General features: G+C 41.8%; 1 protein-coding gene across 1 annotated transcript in view; it reads right to left on the bottom strand.

Moving 5' to 3' along the window:
- LOC102010255 (deleted in malignant brain tumors 1 protein) overlaps positions 1–16373 on the bottom strand; it is an 86293-nt gene that overhangs the window by 34817 nt on the left and 35103 nt on the right. Inside the window, exons 22-33 of the mRNA XM_013503021.1 lie at positions 16266–16362; positions 15120–15437; positions 13820–13849; positions 12755–13072; positions 12144–12176; positions 10436–10468; positions 9791–9944; positions 7700–7917; positions 6315–6632; positions 5918–5959; positions 3521–3550; positions 2887–3040 (exon numbers count right to left, since the gene is read on the bottom strand). Coding sequence (XP_013358475.1) covers positions 2887–3040; positions 3521–3550; positions 5918–5959; positions 6315–6632; positions 7700–7917; positions 9791–9944; positions 10436–10468; positions 12144–12176; positions 12755–13072; positions 13820–13849; positions 15120–15437; positions 16266–16362 — 1745 coding nt within the window. The remainder of the gene's footprint in view (positions 1–2886; positions 3041–3520; positions 3551–5917; positions 5960–6314; positions 6633–7699; positions 7918–9790; positions 9945–10435; positions 10469–12143; positions 12177–12754; positions 13073–13819; positions 13850–15119; positions 15438–16265; positions 16363–16373) is intronic.

Genomic DNA, 16373 nt, shown 5'->3' with positions numbered 1-16373 from the left:
AAATGTTCTTAAGGATATTCTAAAAAAGATAACAAGGATTGTAACTCCTTGAACCCCAACAGAATGAATCTACCAGGCAAGGAAAACAATTAAACAGAGGGGGAAAAAGAGAGCCAACAACAGGAAAATAATATGACAAGGATAAGTCAATGTATATCAGTTATAGCCATCAATGTTAATGGTCTTAATTCACCAATCAAAAGAGACTGGCACAATGGATCGCAAAGCAAGATCCAGGAATATGTTGTGTACAAGAAGCACATTTAGTTCAAAAAGAAATTCATAGACTAAAAGTCAATGGATAGAAAACTATACTCCATGAGACAGAAACCCAGAAAAAAGCAGGGGTAGCTATTCGATTTACAGACAAAGTGGATTTCAAGACTAGACTGATAAAGAGAGACAAAGAAAGTCACTACATCCTTGTAAAGGGAACAATCCAAGAGGAAGAGATAACAATCATAAATATATATGAACCAAATACCAGTGTACACAGTTATGTAAAGCAAACATGAATGGCCATTAAAAAATCAAATAATTACTAATAAAATTGTAATGGAGGACTCTAATACCCCATAGTCACAAAAAACAAATCAACTAGACAAAAAACAATGAAATTTTAGAACTGAATGAAACTTTTGAATAAATGGACTTAGTAGATGTCTACACAGTGTTCCACCCCACAACATCAGAATACATATTCTTCTCAGGGGCACATGGGACAGTCTCCAAAATAGACCACATACTAGCTCAGAGAGCAGGCTTAAGTAGATGCAAAGGAATTGAAATTATCCCCTGCAAATTATTAGACCATAGTGCAATGAAATTGGAAATCAATGGCAAAAGAAACCAGAAGAACTTCATAAACACATGGAAATTAAATAGCACCATTCTGAACAACCAATGGGTCATAGATGAAATTAAAGAAGTAATTATACAGTTTCTACAATTAAACAATGATGACAATATGTAATGGTTGATTGATTTTATCAGTTTGAGAAGTTTAGAAGCTTAATATAATCAACTCAGCAATTTTACACATTCGGGTGCAGAGGACCCACGCTGGGGCAGTACTTCTACAACTTAGGGCTTAGAAAGACAAAACCAGGGTTAAACATTATCAGGAAAAGTAATTTTGCCATAAGAATTTAAAAACTTTTACTATGCTAGTGAAATATGTTTATTTATATTACTTTTTTCCAAAAAATTTATTCATGTATATGTATGTATTATATATGAACATACACATGTCTATACAGGTGGACTTTGTTTTTTGTCTTTTTGAGACAGGGTCTCACTAAGCAGTTCAGGCTGGCCTTGAGCTCACTTTGTAGCCCAGGCTGGTCTCGAACTTACAACGATCCTCCTGCCTCAGCCTCCCAAGTGCTAGGATTACAGGCAGGCACCACCACGCCCAGCCACAGGTAGGCTTTGGCATGTGTGGGTTGCATCTGAGGATTCAACTGACTGTGGACCAAAACTATTTGAAAAAGATTGTATCTGTATTAAATGTGCACAAATTTGTTGTCATTACTCCCTAAATAATACAGTATAATTTTTATACAGGATTTACATTGTATGAGGTACTGTAAATAATCAGCATATACATGTATGTATATATACAAGGTAGTTAAGATAGTTATACTACTACTTTCTCTTAGTTTATTGTAAAGAAAGTTTTGTGCTGATATGTGATTTGGTTTTGTCTTTCTATACTGGGTTGCATCTGGGTCTTTCTGACTTTGTCCCACAGTATATCCCAGAACACTGCTACTGTTTTTCATCTGTATACCTTGGACACAGCAGTTATGAGTCTGAATGCTGTTTTTAAAATTGTAAAAGTGGTGGACAGTAAAGGGTGATTTCAATTGGGTTTATCTAGCAGCTAAATCCTTTCTAGATAGACAAGGCATAAATGGAGGAAATTATATATTGTGAGGACAGTACATCATTAACTCATTCACTTAACTCACATTTATTTGTTGGAAGCAATATGAGATTTTATAATACAGTTTGGATAATTAAATGCCAATATGAGATTTTATAATATAGTTTGGACAATTAAATGCCTATATCTTATACTCTGAGTAACTCATTTAAAGATAACAATATGCAATGTATTAACCATTGTTATTCTCCTATTATCTTGTTTTGAAATTTTGTTTTTTTTTTTATTCTCTTTAAAATAAAAGAAATCAGCAATGATTTAAAGGGTAAAGGAGGATGTGTGTAGGTTCTGCATAAATACTATGCCATTTTATATAAGGGACTCAAGCATTGTGGATTTTGGTAGCCAAGGGGCTCCTGGAACCAATCCCACATGGATACCAAGGGATGACTGTATATACATGTCTTTAAATATGCATTGAGATAAGATAAGCTCCTTTAAAAAGATTCATAGGTGAAGAAAGAAGTAGGACGCAGTATGTTCATGTTGGGAGAAGTGAATGAACTGCTTAATTTGTAGAAGAAAAATCCTGGTAGGGACATAATAGAAATTCTTGAAGGACAAGGAAGTGGATTTGCTTTGTGTTGCAGCAGAGGGAAAAAGGACCAGGCAATAGGAATGAGGAAGAACAGATCTAGATTCAGCAAGAGGAAGAAGCTTGTATCTCAGATGGAGCTGGCTGAGGGTAGGGGTGAGGTCTTTACACGTGGGCCATTTCAGCAGGGCTCCATGGCTTGGTGTCTGGATGCCCCTAGGTTATTCTCTTATTACACAAGAAATTGAGCTAAAGGCCTAAAGGACTCCCACAGCTTCAATGACCAGACCTATTCTCACCTAGAATTGAAAGGATTTGTCCCATGGAAAGGCCACCTCTTTGAAGAAAGCACAGATTCAAACCTACCCTGGCCTTGAAAGTAGAGAAAGGCAAAGCTGCTTACTTCAGGCTTGGGATCATCAGTTCTATGTGGAACTTCTCAGCCACATGTATCACCCAGACACACTCCACATCTGTGGGGTAGTTTGTAGGATACCAAGGACTGGAGAAGGAGCCTGAGGGACTTGAAATTAATCCTCCACAAGAGTTACTTCCTCCTGTGAAAGCAAATGAGAGACCATGGTTGGCTTCTTTAAGCATGCACCTTTCATTTTTCCAGGTAGAACCCAGAATCTCAAGTTCAACAGTGGAATCACAAATTTGGAAGGGATTCTGATGATCAAGACATGGTTGTGGCTTGGCTGGTGTGAGCATTTTTTCATCTAAAAGACCACTGAAAAGGGATGAAAGATGTCCAAAATTGATTGTAGGTGAGGCTGGAAATGGCACTGGGAAACTGTACATAGTACATATGTGATATTAAAGCTATGCTTCTATAATGCTCTTCCCAGCTTAACCCAGTTACAAAACCCAGCTCAAGTCAGAGGTGGACAAACCACCTGATGGTGAGGGCTCCAGCATACCTATTCCTTCCCACATGGCAGATAAGACAGGCTGAAGTTTATTCTGCTTTGATAAGCTACCAAAATGATTCCACTCAATATTTTACAGGTCATAATGTCAACAGAGAGGTTTACCTTGTGGTACAGGGCCTTGAGGAATGGAAGCTGCAAAAAATCAACCAGAGAAAATCAGAAGAGAGCTTAATGTCATAAAATCATCTTATACTTAATTACAAATGGATGGACATATTACTACCTCTGAGTTTTAATTAATTGTGTTGACGTACTCATTTTTCTTTTCTCCCTGTTCTGGGATGGTATCTCTCTTTCTTTTAGTGGACTCAACAGACAATCACAGACAGTACATAGCTACATAACTTATTTTTTGTTATTAGCTATCCACCAAGCCAAGGGCTTCCCCAAGACTGACCAGTCACTAAGAATTACCCACAGTCACATCACTGGGCTTATGATCATGCTACTGTGCCTTCAAAGTTTATCAGGTGCCAGAATGCAGGAAGACAAAACACCAGGAAGTAAGGGTAGGCTGGACAAGCGTCCTGAATTAGGTGCCAGAATGCAGGAAGACAAAACGCCAGGAAGTAAGGGTAGGCTGGACAAGTGTCCTGCTGAAGGAAGATGGGCCTCAGTAGAAGGCTCCAATGCATGTTTAAGATCCTTTCTCTTTCATGTGTTCGTTGGATTTGATTTCTACATAGCATACACTTCAATATTTCATATCCTCAATTCCTAATATATGATTGGCTGAGGGCAGGCCAGCTTTGAAATCCTGTTCATTGGAATTCTGGTACCTGCTTGAGTTTTACAAGAGGATTTAGTAAAGAAGCATTTCAAGCAGATAGGTCAGATGGTACGAAAATTCTTTTAGCCTTATTGTCTCATTCCCCTGCTAGCTCTGCTGTAAGGGGCCAAACAGGGAAGGTGATGGATACTATTCACCTGCCTATTCTTCCTGGTCCTTTGCCAAGGACAAATATTGGATATCAGCAGAAAAAATTCTAATCTAAGTGTCTTACAAACAATTTTCTTTTGTTAAAATGTTTGGTACGCACACAATAATCTCCTCAGATAATTAAATGGAAAATGCCCTAGTTTTTCATGTGTAGGTAGGTATATCATGTTCTATCAACGAGTGGTTTGCTGGATTAACACTTAGAGTGAGATACTATTTAGGCACAAAAGGTTTCATTTCCTTCCATAATTTCCTTAATCCTTTGATCTATTCTCTTTTCTGGCCAGTTGTGCATCTGTGCCTCAGAAAAAGTTATATTATAGTAGGGAGAAAAAGAAAAACTTTCTGCAGTTTGAAACCTTAGGATCCAACGGGATTTGAGCACAGAGCCATCTGACGAACTGAAAGCTATCCCTGCTCTCATCCTGCCATGCCTTCCTCCTCCCTGGACCAGGCTAGAATGGATTCTTCACTGAGGAAGAAGAGCACAGCCACAGGGAATCAAAGGGATCTTAGCCACTTGGTAGACCCTGAAAAAGGATTCTGTGTGCCCTGCCTCCCCTCAGAGTTGCTATATAATTTTTGAGTACTGTGAAACATGAAAATGTGGGGCATTAACCAGGCGTGCATAAATCAATTTCATCTTCCCACAGTCTACTGTGCCATCCCATAGCGATTGGACAGCCCTCAAGGAATGATTGAGCCTGGAATGCACCCAGAACTTGGATTAGGATTGGCAAGAGACCTTCACTGAGTTTCAATCAAATATGCAATGGTGCTGCCAGCCCAGGGTAGGGACAGCCTCCAGGGCTCATGGTGAGTCCTAGAACAACACAGAGTGTACCCTTTGACTTTGATATCTTCCTGCTGCCCAGACCCCCACCGGGGACAAAGGGTTGAAACAAGCACTAGGCAGTGTGGGAAGGAACTATGCCCCAGAAATCAGGGACAGGGAAGATGGCAGCTGAGAACCCATCTCAGGGAAGCAGGAGGAGGCAGGAGGCAGGAGGCAGGACTACATGTATACTGGATTTAGATGGAAGGTAGTGCTCCATATCAGCAATGAGTGTGTTCTAGGAGGTCTATCTTGTTGTGTTGGCTAAGTCAAAAGGCCCAAATAAGAACCCAAAAGTAAGTTTGCTCTTGATCCATAGTTTGACACTGAGGACATCTTTGCTTATTTGCATGCTTTCATTTTCTAGCTCGTATCCCTGTGATACAAGTCTTTCCACCCTCTCTCCTCCTCACATCAAACCCTCTTTTCACTTAACGAATTTGGGAAATGTGACTCTTATCCCCTTGGCTGAACCACTGTTTTATGACCTGGCTGCACAATGGAATCAAATGGGGAGATTTCAATATAACGGATGTGACCAGATTGGAGTATGTCCTGGGCACTGGAAATATCAGAAGCTCCCTGGATGATTCTAGTGTGCAACCATGGTTGGAAATCACCAACTGATCCACCAACCTGATCATGGTCCACAAGGATTTATTTCAGGATACAGGTTTGATTTCTTTTTAATTTTGCAGAGATGGAAATACACAGTTAGACCTACCTGGGGGTGCAGGAGCCACATCTTCTGCCCAGTTCCCAGCATCTGCACATGCAGAAAAAAAGTAAATTAAGAAAATCTAAATTCTTTGAAACAAAGAAATGGTGGTTTTCTACTTCAGACAGGTCTCAACCAGGCAGGCTTTGTGTTACATCAGCAAGCATAAGGACACAGCTTTCTATGGAAAAGCAGCTACATAACTGGGAAATGCATGGAGAATAGAACCAGCTCATTTAGTGACCCTGGTGCATTTGTCTCTCAGCTTTCTTTGTCTACCTGGCTGAAGGGATGTTCATCTGTTGGTCACTGTCCTTAGATTCCCTGGCTCTGTTCTGTGCATGGCCTTCATCCATCACTGAGATTCCTTGTACAAAGAACACACAGTAGCAGGAGAGGGTACCTGAGCAGACCACACCAGCATCCTCGTGGTGGCCACAGTTGTGGTCTGACCAGCCGGAGCTGGGACACTGGCCAAGATGGTTCTCACTTCCTGAACACTGGATGTTGTCCAGAACAATGTCTCCAGAACCTCTGCCAAAGTAAGCATTTCCGGGAGCAGCAACTGCCTGTCCGCACTCCAGCTGTCTGCACACAACCTCGGCTTCATTCAGGTCCCACAGGTCATCACACACGGTGCCCCAGGTCCCCTGGTGGAGGACTTCCACACGACCTAAGCACCGATTGGAGCTGCCCACCAGCCGCAACACAGGTGCATCTTCTAAACAGAGAAGGATTTTATTTTCTGAGTCTGGAAAGTTTTACATAAGAAATGACTTCTGACTCCCCTGGGATGGCCATGGGAAGCATGAGGACAAAATCTAAAAGGTGTATGGATTCCATATGGGTTTAAGGACTTTATAGTGAGACAGAACTGGTTTGAAATCCATGTTCTACTGGTCTTCACGTGTGTGACCTTTGAAAAGCTATTTTGTCTCGTTGGGCCTCCATTTTCTCATCTGCAGAATGGAGGACCCCAGCAGCATCTACCTCAGAAGAGTGAGTCAGTGAGAGTTACGTGCATGAAGCACCCAGCTTGTCATGGTTAATGCAGATCTTGCCAAGTTGTTATGTGGGTTGAAATGCTGGTAACTAGGGAAGAAAGTTCCCAGCTGTTTTTTTAAAAAAATGTGTCTTGGAAAAGTGTAGATTTGATTATCTGAAAGGCACTGCACCACCAAGGTGACTGACTTCATAGAGCCCGGGACACTATTTCTGGGCCATGGTCAACTGGAATTACATGATGTGTCTTGGAGACACCCCAAGAACAGCCTCCCCTTACTGTAACCACAGGCTTTGCTATGCTTCCTGTCTTTCTGCTGCTCCAGTGTGTCCAACTCTTCTCCAGAAAGCCTTTGTGTTTGATACTTCCTCTGGGTGGAAAGTCCCCGTTTTCCCCACGTCACCTCCTCATACAGGCCATCCATTCCCAACCCAGTCCATCTGCCTTTTTATTTCCAGACTTTACTTTTATTCTTCGTCATCTTTACTCATAAACCATCTTACTTATTTACTTGTTTCTTCTGTCATCCTTGATCCTGCCATACTTACCCACATGTACATTAGACTACACTGCAGGGAGCTGTGTTATTTTCTGGGTTTCCCTGCACTTACAACTGAGTCTGACACATAGCAGGACCTGTTTAAACATTCCTGGATGAGCAAATAGTAGTCCTGAGACTCTGAGAGGTGTTTTAAAACTCAATCCCAGAGATCTGCTAAGGGGAAGTCTCTCAAGTTAGAAATTGTTCTGTCCTTATAGATCAAAAAATACATGAGGATTCCCACCTGACTTGCTTTCATCCTGTGGAACCACATTGAACAGAGCATGAAAGCCAGTGTTAGTTATCATTGAATCACTCTGGAACACCACTGTTATGATGTCTGACGAGGAGAAAAACATCACAGCTACTGGAGCACAGAGCTTCCCCATGGACAGTGAAGCAATCCTGGGGCCATCGAAGATCTCCACTGAGTCATAGGGACATCCAAGGACATCTTCTAGTCTGGGGGAATGGAAGTGGAGGGTTAGTGGCAGGTTAGAAAATTCCTGGATATTAATGCTTAAAAGGGGTGATAATCCAAATATAATCCAAATATTTGGATTATAGTTTAAATAACACAGTAAGTAAGTATTAACATTTCAGATGCTTTATAAGAACTCTATTTTCTTTGCCTGAGAAATATGTGAAGTTTAGGTTACAATTTTGTAACAAGTTTTAAAATCATAATGGCTTTGGCCAATCACAACCAATATGGGACATTAACAAATACTAATTTATACTTGAACTAAATTCTTAGTAGATCACTCCAGTGATTAGCATGTAACAAATACTGCAGTCAGATTTTCCTACCTCTATATTTCACAGTAGTTTCCATACCAAAATGCTTGGGAAGAAAAAAAAAGATTTTAAAATGAAAATAGTTGCTGTATTAAAAGATTACTTATGTTATAGGATTTGTGAATGCTGTTTTCAGGAGTAATTTTGAAGGAACAGACAACTAATACTAACATGTTAGATTTGGGAGGTATGGGTAGCTTAACTGTGGGTTGATAGGGTCCCTAGGGTTTTAGTAAAAAAAAGAGCATGATAATCTGGCTTAAAGCCTTTCTTTGGAAAAGGGTAAGGATGTCTGAATCCATGGCCTCAGTAAGTCATGACTGAACAATAACTCAGTGACTGGCTGAGGCTAGTTTATTATGAAATTCCATAGTCTTGCTGTATGTATAACATGATGTATGTCATATACAACAAGAAGTTAGATTTTGATCACAGAACCACATATTGGTGAAGAGCTGGGTCTCTGACTTCGGATAGACTGTGCCAGTTAATCTTAATTATTAACTAGACTGGGTTAAGGGACTCCCACATAGAAGATTGGATCATGGGGCACTGCACTCATCAGTGGATTAATCCATTTATTTCATAGCTGAACATGCTGTCAGGAGGTGTGGCCCAGTTGGAGGAGGTGGGTCACTGAGAAAGTGTCTTTGGAGGGTGTATCTCTTGCTGGTGCTCTTCCCCTGGCTGCCATAACATGAATGGCTTTGCTCCACAATGTCCTTCCACCATGGTGTTTCTGCCTTAGAACCTGCCAACCATGGACTAGACCTCTGACACTATGAGCCAAAACAAACCTCTTCTTCAAATTGCAGATGTCAGGTAGTTTGTACTAGCAACAGGAAAGCTGACTAATATATATAGACCTACATGGGTTGGTTTTTGGCAAGTTAGTTATCTTATCTGAATCTCAGTTTCTTCATATTTCTTAGGGGTAATGAAGAACTTCTAATGATCCTGGAATACAGCAAAGCATAAAAGTATATACTATTGAGCCTGGGGAAAAAATTGGTATTTTAAAATGTGAACTATTTATAACACGAAGATAAAAAAATGGCAATGGCTTTGGGTCATCTATTCTCTTCATGTCAGAGATGAAGCAATGACTCTGCTGTCTCACTTTGTGGAACATTTCACAGCTGCATAGCTCAAGGCTGAAGTAGTTGGCTAATGTATGTATATATCTCTTACTGTTTGTTTAAATTTAGATTAAAAAAAAAGTCAAAGAGGACAAATATAGATGCCTAGTGCCACTACAGGGGCAAAAGTGTGAAGCATTTTTAAAGAAAAATAAAAAGGAAAACTATCAAATTAAGTTAAGTCAAATATGTTAAACTACTTGCTGAGTTTTTCAGGCTACAAATTACTCACTGGATAGCACTACAAAATTAACCTGAACATTGACTAGGGAAGACTACAGATTCATGTTCTCCTTTCACCTTAAGTGTTTCCCACTGGAAGAAACATCTTTGTTATAATTTCACACACTGATATTCTTATTTAGATAAAACCTTCCCTTTAAAAGTTGTTTTCTTACTTCAAACTTGGAATCATGAGTTGTATGCGGAATTTTTTATCCACATGAATCTCCCAAATACATTGGATGTCTGTTGGGTAGTTTTCTGGATATTGTGGACTAGAAAATGAGCCAGAAAGACTAGAAATGACCCCTCCACAAGAATGACTTCCTCCTGAAGAAAATGAGAAAAAGATGTTACAATGTGGCCACATGATGCCCAGCTCATACTCAGTGGTCAAGTGGAGTTGGGGGCATCCTGTAGGTCTCTCATTGATCACATTTGCAGGTAACAATAATTGGGCCATGTCAGCATGACCCTGAAGCTCCTGGGAGTTGAATTTCCTGTAATCACTATAGGTGTCCAGCAGAGGATGATGGAGCCCCTGCTACAGTACTAAGCTGAGCATGAGTCAGATGGACTGATGAGCTGTATTCTCCCCTCTCTTGTCATCCTGCTGCCCACTCTGACCTGGGTGCATCATAGCCCTTCTTTCCAGCCTGCTCCTTGCTAAGAAGTCAGCATTTATAGGGCACCAGTGGAGAAGTAGGTCCCTTGCCCATACTGGGCCAGTATTTCCTCATGCCACGTCCCTGACACACTAATATCTGCTGGGAGGATCTCCTGACATGAAATTACCATTTCAACCTTAAACAAGTTACTACCTGTTATATGATCCAGAGAAGTTGTAGAAAGACCTGGAAGGGAGAAAAGGAGATGATAATGACATACAGGAAAATAATTAATCTCATCTATAAATTAGTGAAGTGTAAAGATTCCTCATAAACATCAATGAATCTGTTGCAAAGTAAAGAATCTGAAGATACTGAGTGAATATTTGCTGTGGCGCTGTGGTGAATTAAAGCAAGCCTAAGTTCTCAGACATGCCTTCTGTCTCTGGCTGGGATCTAGATTCCCTCTCTTGAAGGTGGCTAAGCTCTGTCATTATTTTGAACAGCAGAATGAGCCAGAAGTGGTGCTGTGCCTCAAGAGACCCACGGTTTCCACATCTCTTCTCTGAGCACACTGGCTCATGACTGCAGCCCTATGCCACCCTGCTGAGATCACTTGGAAAGAAGAGTACCCTACCTCCCAGTTGTCTGCATCCAGGAGCCAAATGTCAGTGAGACTATTTTGAACTCTTCAGACCAGCCACCTGATGGACACCAGCGAGTGACTCTGATCAATGCTCTGGTGGACAAAAAATCTCCCATCTGAGCCCTGCCAATTTCTCAACCCACAAAACATAGCCTTTATCTAAATGGTGGCTGTTTTAAGTCACTGAGTTTTGGGGTAGCAGATAACCAAAATGAATTCTTTCACTCAACAATATTTTCTTCATTTGCCTTGGTCTTCGTGTATCCTATGCTAATGTATGGGATGGTTAATAAAATTGGTAGTCAAGAGCATCGACAGTTTGGGTTCAAGTCCACTAGCTATCTTGGTTTCTTCCTTCTTCTTTCTCCTTTCTTCTTTCTCCTTTCTCCTTTCTTCTTTCTCCTTTCTCCTTTCTCCTTTCTCCTTTCTCCTTTCTCCTTTCTCCTTTCTTCCTTCTTCTTCTTCTTCTTCTTCTTCTTCTTCTTCTTCTTCTTCTTCTTCTTCTTCTTCTTCTTCTTCTTCTTCTTCTTCCTCTTCCTCTTCCTCTTCCTCTTCCTCTTCTTTTTTTTTTTTGAGACAGGGTCTTGCTATGTAGTTTAGGCTGGCCTTGAGCTCACTATATAGGCTAGGTTGGCCTTAAACTTTCCACAATCCTCTTGCCTCAGCCACCCAAATGCTGGGATTACAGCCATCCACCCCCATGCCTGGCTATCTTTTGGTATTTTCCTGACTTTCTAAGTCTCACTTTATCTGGAAAATGTAAATAATCAGTGCACTTACTGTAAAGGATTATTGTGGCAATTAAGTGAGTTGCAGATGGCCCCTGATTGATGAGGGATTTAACTAATGAGTTTTCAACTTTATAATGGTGTGGAAGAATATTCATTCAGTAGAAACCATACTTCAAACTCTGAATTTGAATTTTTTTCCTGGGCTAATGATATGTACTATGCCGTTCTCTTGAGATGCCAGGTACTGGCAGTGAACCACAGCTCACAACAACCACACTATAACAAAGGTGACACTCTACAGTATGCTGGGTTGCTATGAAGTTCATTAGGTTATGTATACAAAATGAATTTTTTTACTTAGAATATTTTCAACTCTCAGTAGGTGAGTGGGAAAGTAACTTCAGTGTAATTTGAGGGGCATCAGTGTATATGTAAATATCTTAAAACAATGCCTGACCCTTAGTATTTACAAATATTTACTGTTCTTATTATTATTGTTGTTGTTGTTGGAAAGTTGCTTGAACTAGAAAAAATGTAGACATACCTGGAGGTGTAGGTAGAGATGTGTCTTCTGCATCTGCATGCACAAAAGAAGGTAACAGGTCACTCTCCTTAAGTACAATGTATGGAGGAGGTGAGGTGACCAGGGTCCCAGAGGGAAGTGAAGGAGACAGGACCATGGCCTTTGTGGGTAGAGAAATCCAAGGTACCAGAACTTCCCCCTGGGTACCTTCAACTTCTCTCTGGTAGAGACATTGATCTAGGGATCTGGGACCTAGCAGCTGGATCAACTCTGCCCCTTGACAGCCAGGGCAGGATTACCCTTGGCTCCTCCTATGTGGAATCCTTCAGCTACTTGTCAACATACAGACCCCTGAGCCCCTTTCCAAACCTACTTAGTCATAGTCTATGGGGCTGTGGCCCTGGAATCTGCTTTGTAATGCCCCAGGTATGCTGGTGCCACGGACACCAAGGCCTCCTCTATGCAAACCCAGAACTGCCCATGCAGGGTGTATGTTTGGGTCCAGGGCCTGGCCCTCACAAGATGCTCAAAGAATGAGTGGATGAATGGATACAAAAATTCACCCAGGAAAGAGCTCCCAAAGATCTTAAATCTTAAGAGTAGAAAGTTTTGCCTGAGAAGAAAGTGGGTACCTGAGCAGATGACACCGGCATCCTCATGGTGGCCGCAGTTGTGCTCTGACCAGCCCAAGTGGGCACACTGGCCCAGAAACCGTTCCATCCCAGAGCACTGGACATTGTCCAGGAAGATGCTTCCTGTGCCAGCACCAAACTGGGCCTCACCGGGGCTCGAAACAGCTTGACCACACCCCAACTGCCGGCACACAACTTTGGCTTCATTGAGGTCCCACAGGTCATCACACACAGTGCCCCAGACTCCCTGGTGCAGGACCTCCACACGGCCTGAGCACTGACCAGAGCCACCCACCAGCCGCAGCTCTGGCCAGTTCCCTGCAGAGAGAGGTGGTGTGTGAGGCCCCCAAAAGTCTACATAGGGGCCTAGCAGCGTCAGCTCCAAAGGGGACTGGGAAAGGGCATCCCCAATCTTGATGCTAAGGGCTTGTTCTTCACATTTCTCATGGCTTCTTGAGTTGCCAGGTGTGAGATCTGTAGCAAATTTAATTTCGCTTCAGCAGTATTTATTGTCTTCCAGATCAGGTGCTAATAATTCAGCCATAAACCAAAGAGATATTGTTTCTGTCCTCAGAGAGCTGTATTTACTAGTGAAATGTAGATACCAGTGCAGTGCACTATTCCACACTGTGATCAGTGTGTTGAGAAGGAATTAGTTCAGGGGTGAACAGGGGAAGGTCCTTGAGCTAAAGGGAAGATGTGCAAAAGACCAGAAACTCTCTTGACCTTTTGAGACAGGTTCCTACTAAATAGTTCAGACTGGCCTTGAACTCTCTGTGACTTCTGCCTCAGTCTCCCAAGTGCTGAGATTACAAGGGTGCGTTCCCACCTAGTGGCTTTTCATGTGTCTCTGAAAATGCACTTGTGCTAGTATGTGTGCGCACATGCAAACACATAATATCATGACACGTGAAACATTAAAATTAATGTCAGTAAGACTTTCTAAAGGCAATTTAACAGTGTGTAGATCTCTGCAGTTTGGAAAGAAGTGAACAGAGAACTCAGAGCTGGAAGAACACATGTTTTAGGACAAAGTCAAGTCCAACTGACTTTGGTACTACTGACCTGGATTGTTAGGCAGACCTTCTTCATCATCTATAAGTGCGGAAAATAAACACGTCAGTGTTTTCCAGAAATCCCAATTTTAACAACTGAAGATTAAGTTTTATGTTTTTATTCACATTTAGTAAACCAATGTGGGAAACATTAATCCCCCCTTTAAATATATGGTACTGGGAAAAGTAGTTTCCTCTATAAAAATAAAAGCAAGCTTTCTTCTGGGTGTTGATTTGCTACTGCTATGAGAAAATGGCCAGATGTGGAGGGGTGTACTTGGGGTAGTCTGACTCACACTATTGATTTTATAGCAGACAGGTTTCTCTTTGGGGGCTGTTGGGAGACCTCAGATTAGACTATCATCTTCTAGAACATGGAAATTTAGGAATAACTCATGCCCATGTGTCTGTAAGTAGGTAATAGGTACCATTACAATAAGGTGTCACAAAGCCAACAGATGGACACATGCCTGTACCAACACACACAGCAATGCTTTTAAATATACACCTCATATGAAAACCCACAGGTAGGGACATACAATGGAGCTGCTGCCCATATGGGAAGCTCTGGGCAGTGAATACTACTTTCAAGTCACATTCAGGATTACAGCTGTTAGTTCACCAAAAAGCACCTCATTATCAGAGTGGGCTATCAATACAGGGGTAACATATTCTCAGCTGTTTGCACATGAGCAAATACAGGTATTTAAAAAATTGCTACAATGCCACTAAAATTAGTTCACTTTAGCTCACATATTTCCTTAGAATTATGACCATTTGGGAATGGTCAAATATGGAACCTCTTTGTGAGTTACTATGCAAGTGCATTGTGAAATACATCTCTGCTTCTTTTGTCAACCCTACAGGAGAGCAAAGTCTCCTCAGCAGGCTGAGGTTCTGAGTGTTTAAGTGCTGCCCCTACATGAGTATTAGCACCAGCTCTGAGTGCCAGACTCATGCCTGACCCCTCTGAAGTCTTGTCCAGCTTTACAGCCTCAAACTGCCTCTTTCCATGAACACCTTTATATAAGCTCTCGGAGTTCCCTCAATGAAAAATGTGCTTTGCATGTTTAAGTAAAGCACACGTACTCTCTGATAATTCTTACTGCCAAATGAGGAAATCAGAAGGTTTCATTCTGGAGGTCAGTAGTTAAACCGTATCTACTTAACCAAGTTGGAAGAGGTATAGCAAAATCAAATGTTACAGGTTTGAGGATATTGTCTCTGTTCCTAGCTAACTCTGAATGCCAGCAGGATGGCCTTGGAGCACTCTGGCACTGTCAGTGCCCATCTGAGAGGGGAGAAGGTACCTGAACAGATGACACTTGCATCCTCATGGTGACCACAGTTGTGCTCCAACCAGCCCGCATGGGCACACTGGCCCAGGAAGCGCTCCACTCCAGCACACTGGAGGTTGTCCAGGAGGATTTTCCCTGGCCCTGGGCCAAAGTGGGCCTTCCCGAGGGCAGAGATGGCCCGGCCACACCTCAGTTGTCTGCACACAACCTCAGCTTCATTCAGATCCCACAAGTCATCGCACACGGTGCCCCAGGCTCCCTGGTACAGGACCTCCACACGTCCTGAGCACCGTCCGGAACCGTCCATCAGCCGTAGCTCTGGCCAGCCCTCTGCAGATGGAAACCTGGTGATTGTCCACTGAGAGCACAGCACCCTTCCAGGAGATGCTTGAGCTCCCCACCCCACATTACTATTACAGACAGAGAACCTAGTGGAGTCAGTCAATAGTTAACCATCAGTTAGAGTTTTATGTTATTAGGCTTGTCAATAGCATTTAGCTTAAACTGATTATCTACTTTGGTAGAGATATACGGTAGTCTGTCTTGGGTAAATGCAGGAAAACATTATATATAATTTGCATGGTGATTTGTGATTTTTAAAAACACTTTCACATGTGTATACCACATTCATTTTTATAATACTGGAGGATAAACAGAAGAAAAATGTGCCATTTTTATCTATGCAGAAGTTGGAGAAGCAAGATGATTCAATCCAAATCCTGCATCTGATAAGTAGCAGAGCTATGCTCAGGTTTGACTTCAAAGTTCACTATTTTGTCTCTGGTATTCCACTGCCTTTGGAATGGTTCTGACACTCCACCTATTGGGAAAAATTATTTTGACTTTAACATAGGAATCCACAGATGGTGTAGGTAGGAAGCTAGCTACGATCAGGGCTAGCACAAAAATAAAAGAGAATCTCCTACTGCAAGGTATATGTAAATTGCTCAAGAACTGAAAAGTGAACTTTGCTCATCTTGGCATGCAGAGCCAGAAGAAACCCAAAGTTTTGCATGGCCCTAACATTTTGTGTAGAGCCAGCTGGCCCATTTGCATATAGAGGAAATATTTGCACTTGTTATAATTTCTACATGAGAAGCAAGTACAAATGCAGATGCTGAGAGCAAGGACACATAGGAAATGAATTCCAGGGCTTACCTGGCTTTGCTATTGATGTCTTGGGAGTTGTTGTTGGGATGGCTGTTGCTGTTGAAATGGTTGTTGCTCTCGGGATTGTTGTTGTTGGGGTGATTGTTGTTGAGATGG

This window comes from Chinchilla lanigera, unplaced genomic scaffold, assembly GCF_000276665.1.
Source record: "Chinchilla lanigera isolate Chin_1 unplaced genomic scaffold, ChiLan1.0 scaffold00076, whole genome shotgun sequence".
Taxonomy (NCBI): domain Eukaryota; kingdom Metazoa; phylum Chordata; class Mammalia; order Rodentia; family Chinchillidae; genus Chinchilla; species Chinchilla lanigera.
This window is presented reverse-complemented; position numbering and strand designations above follow the sequence as displayed.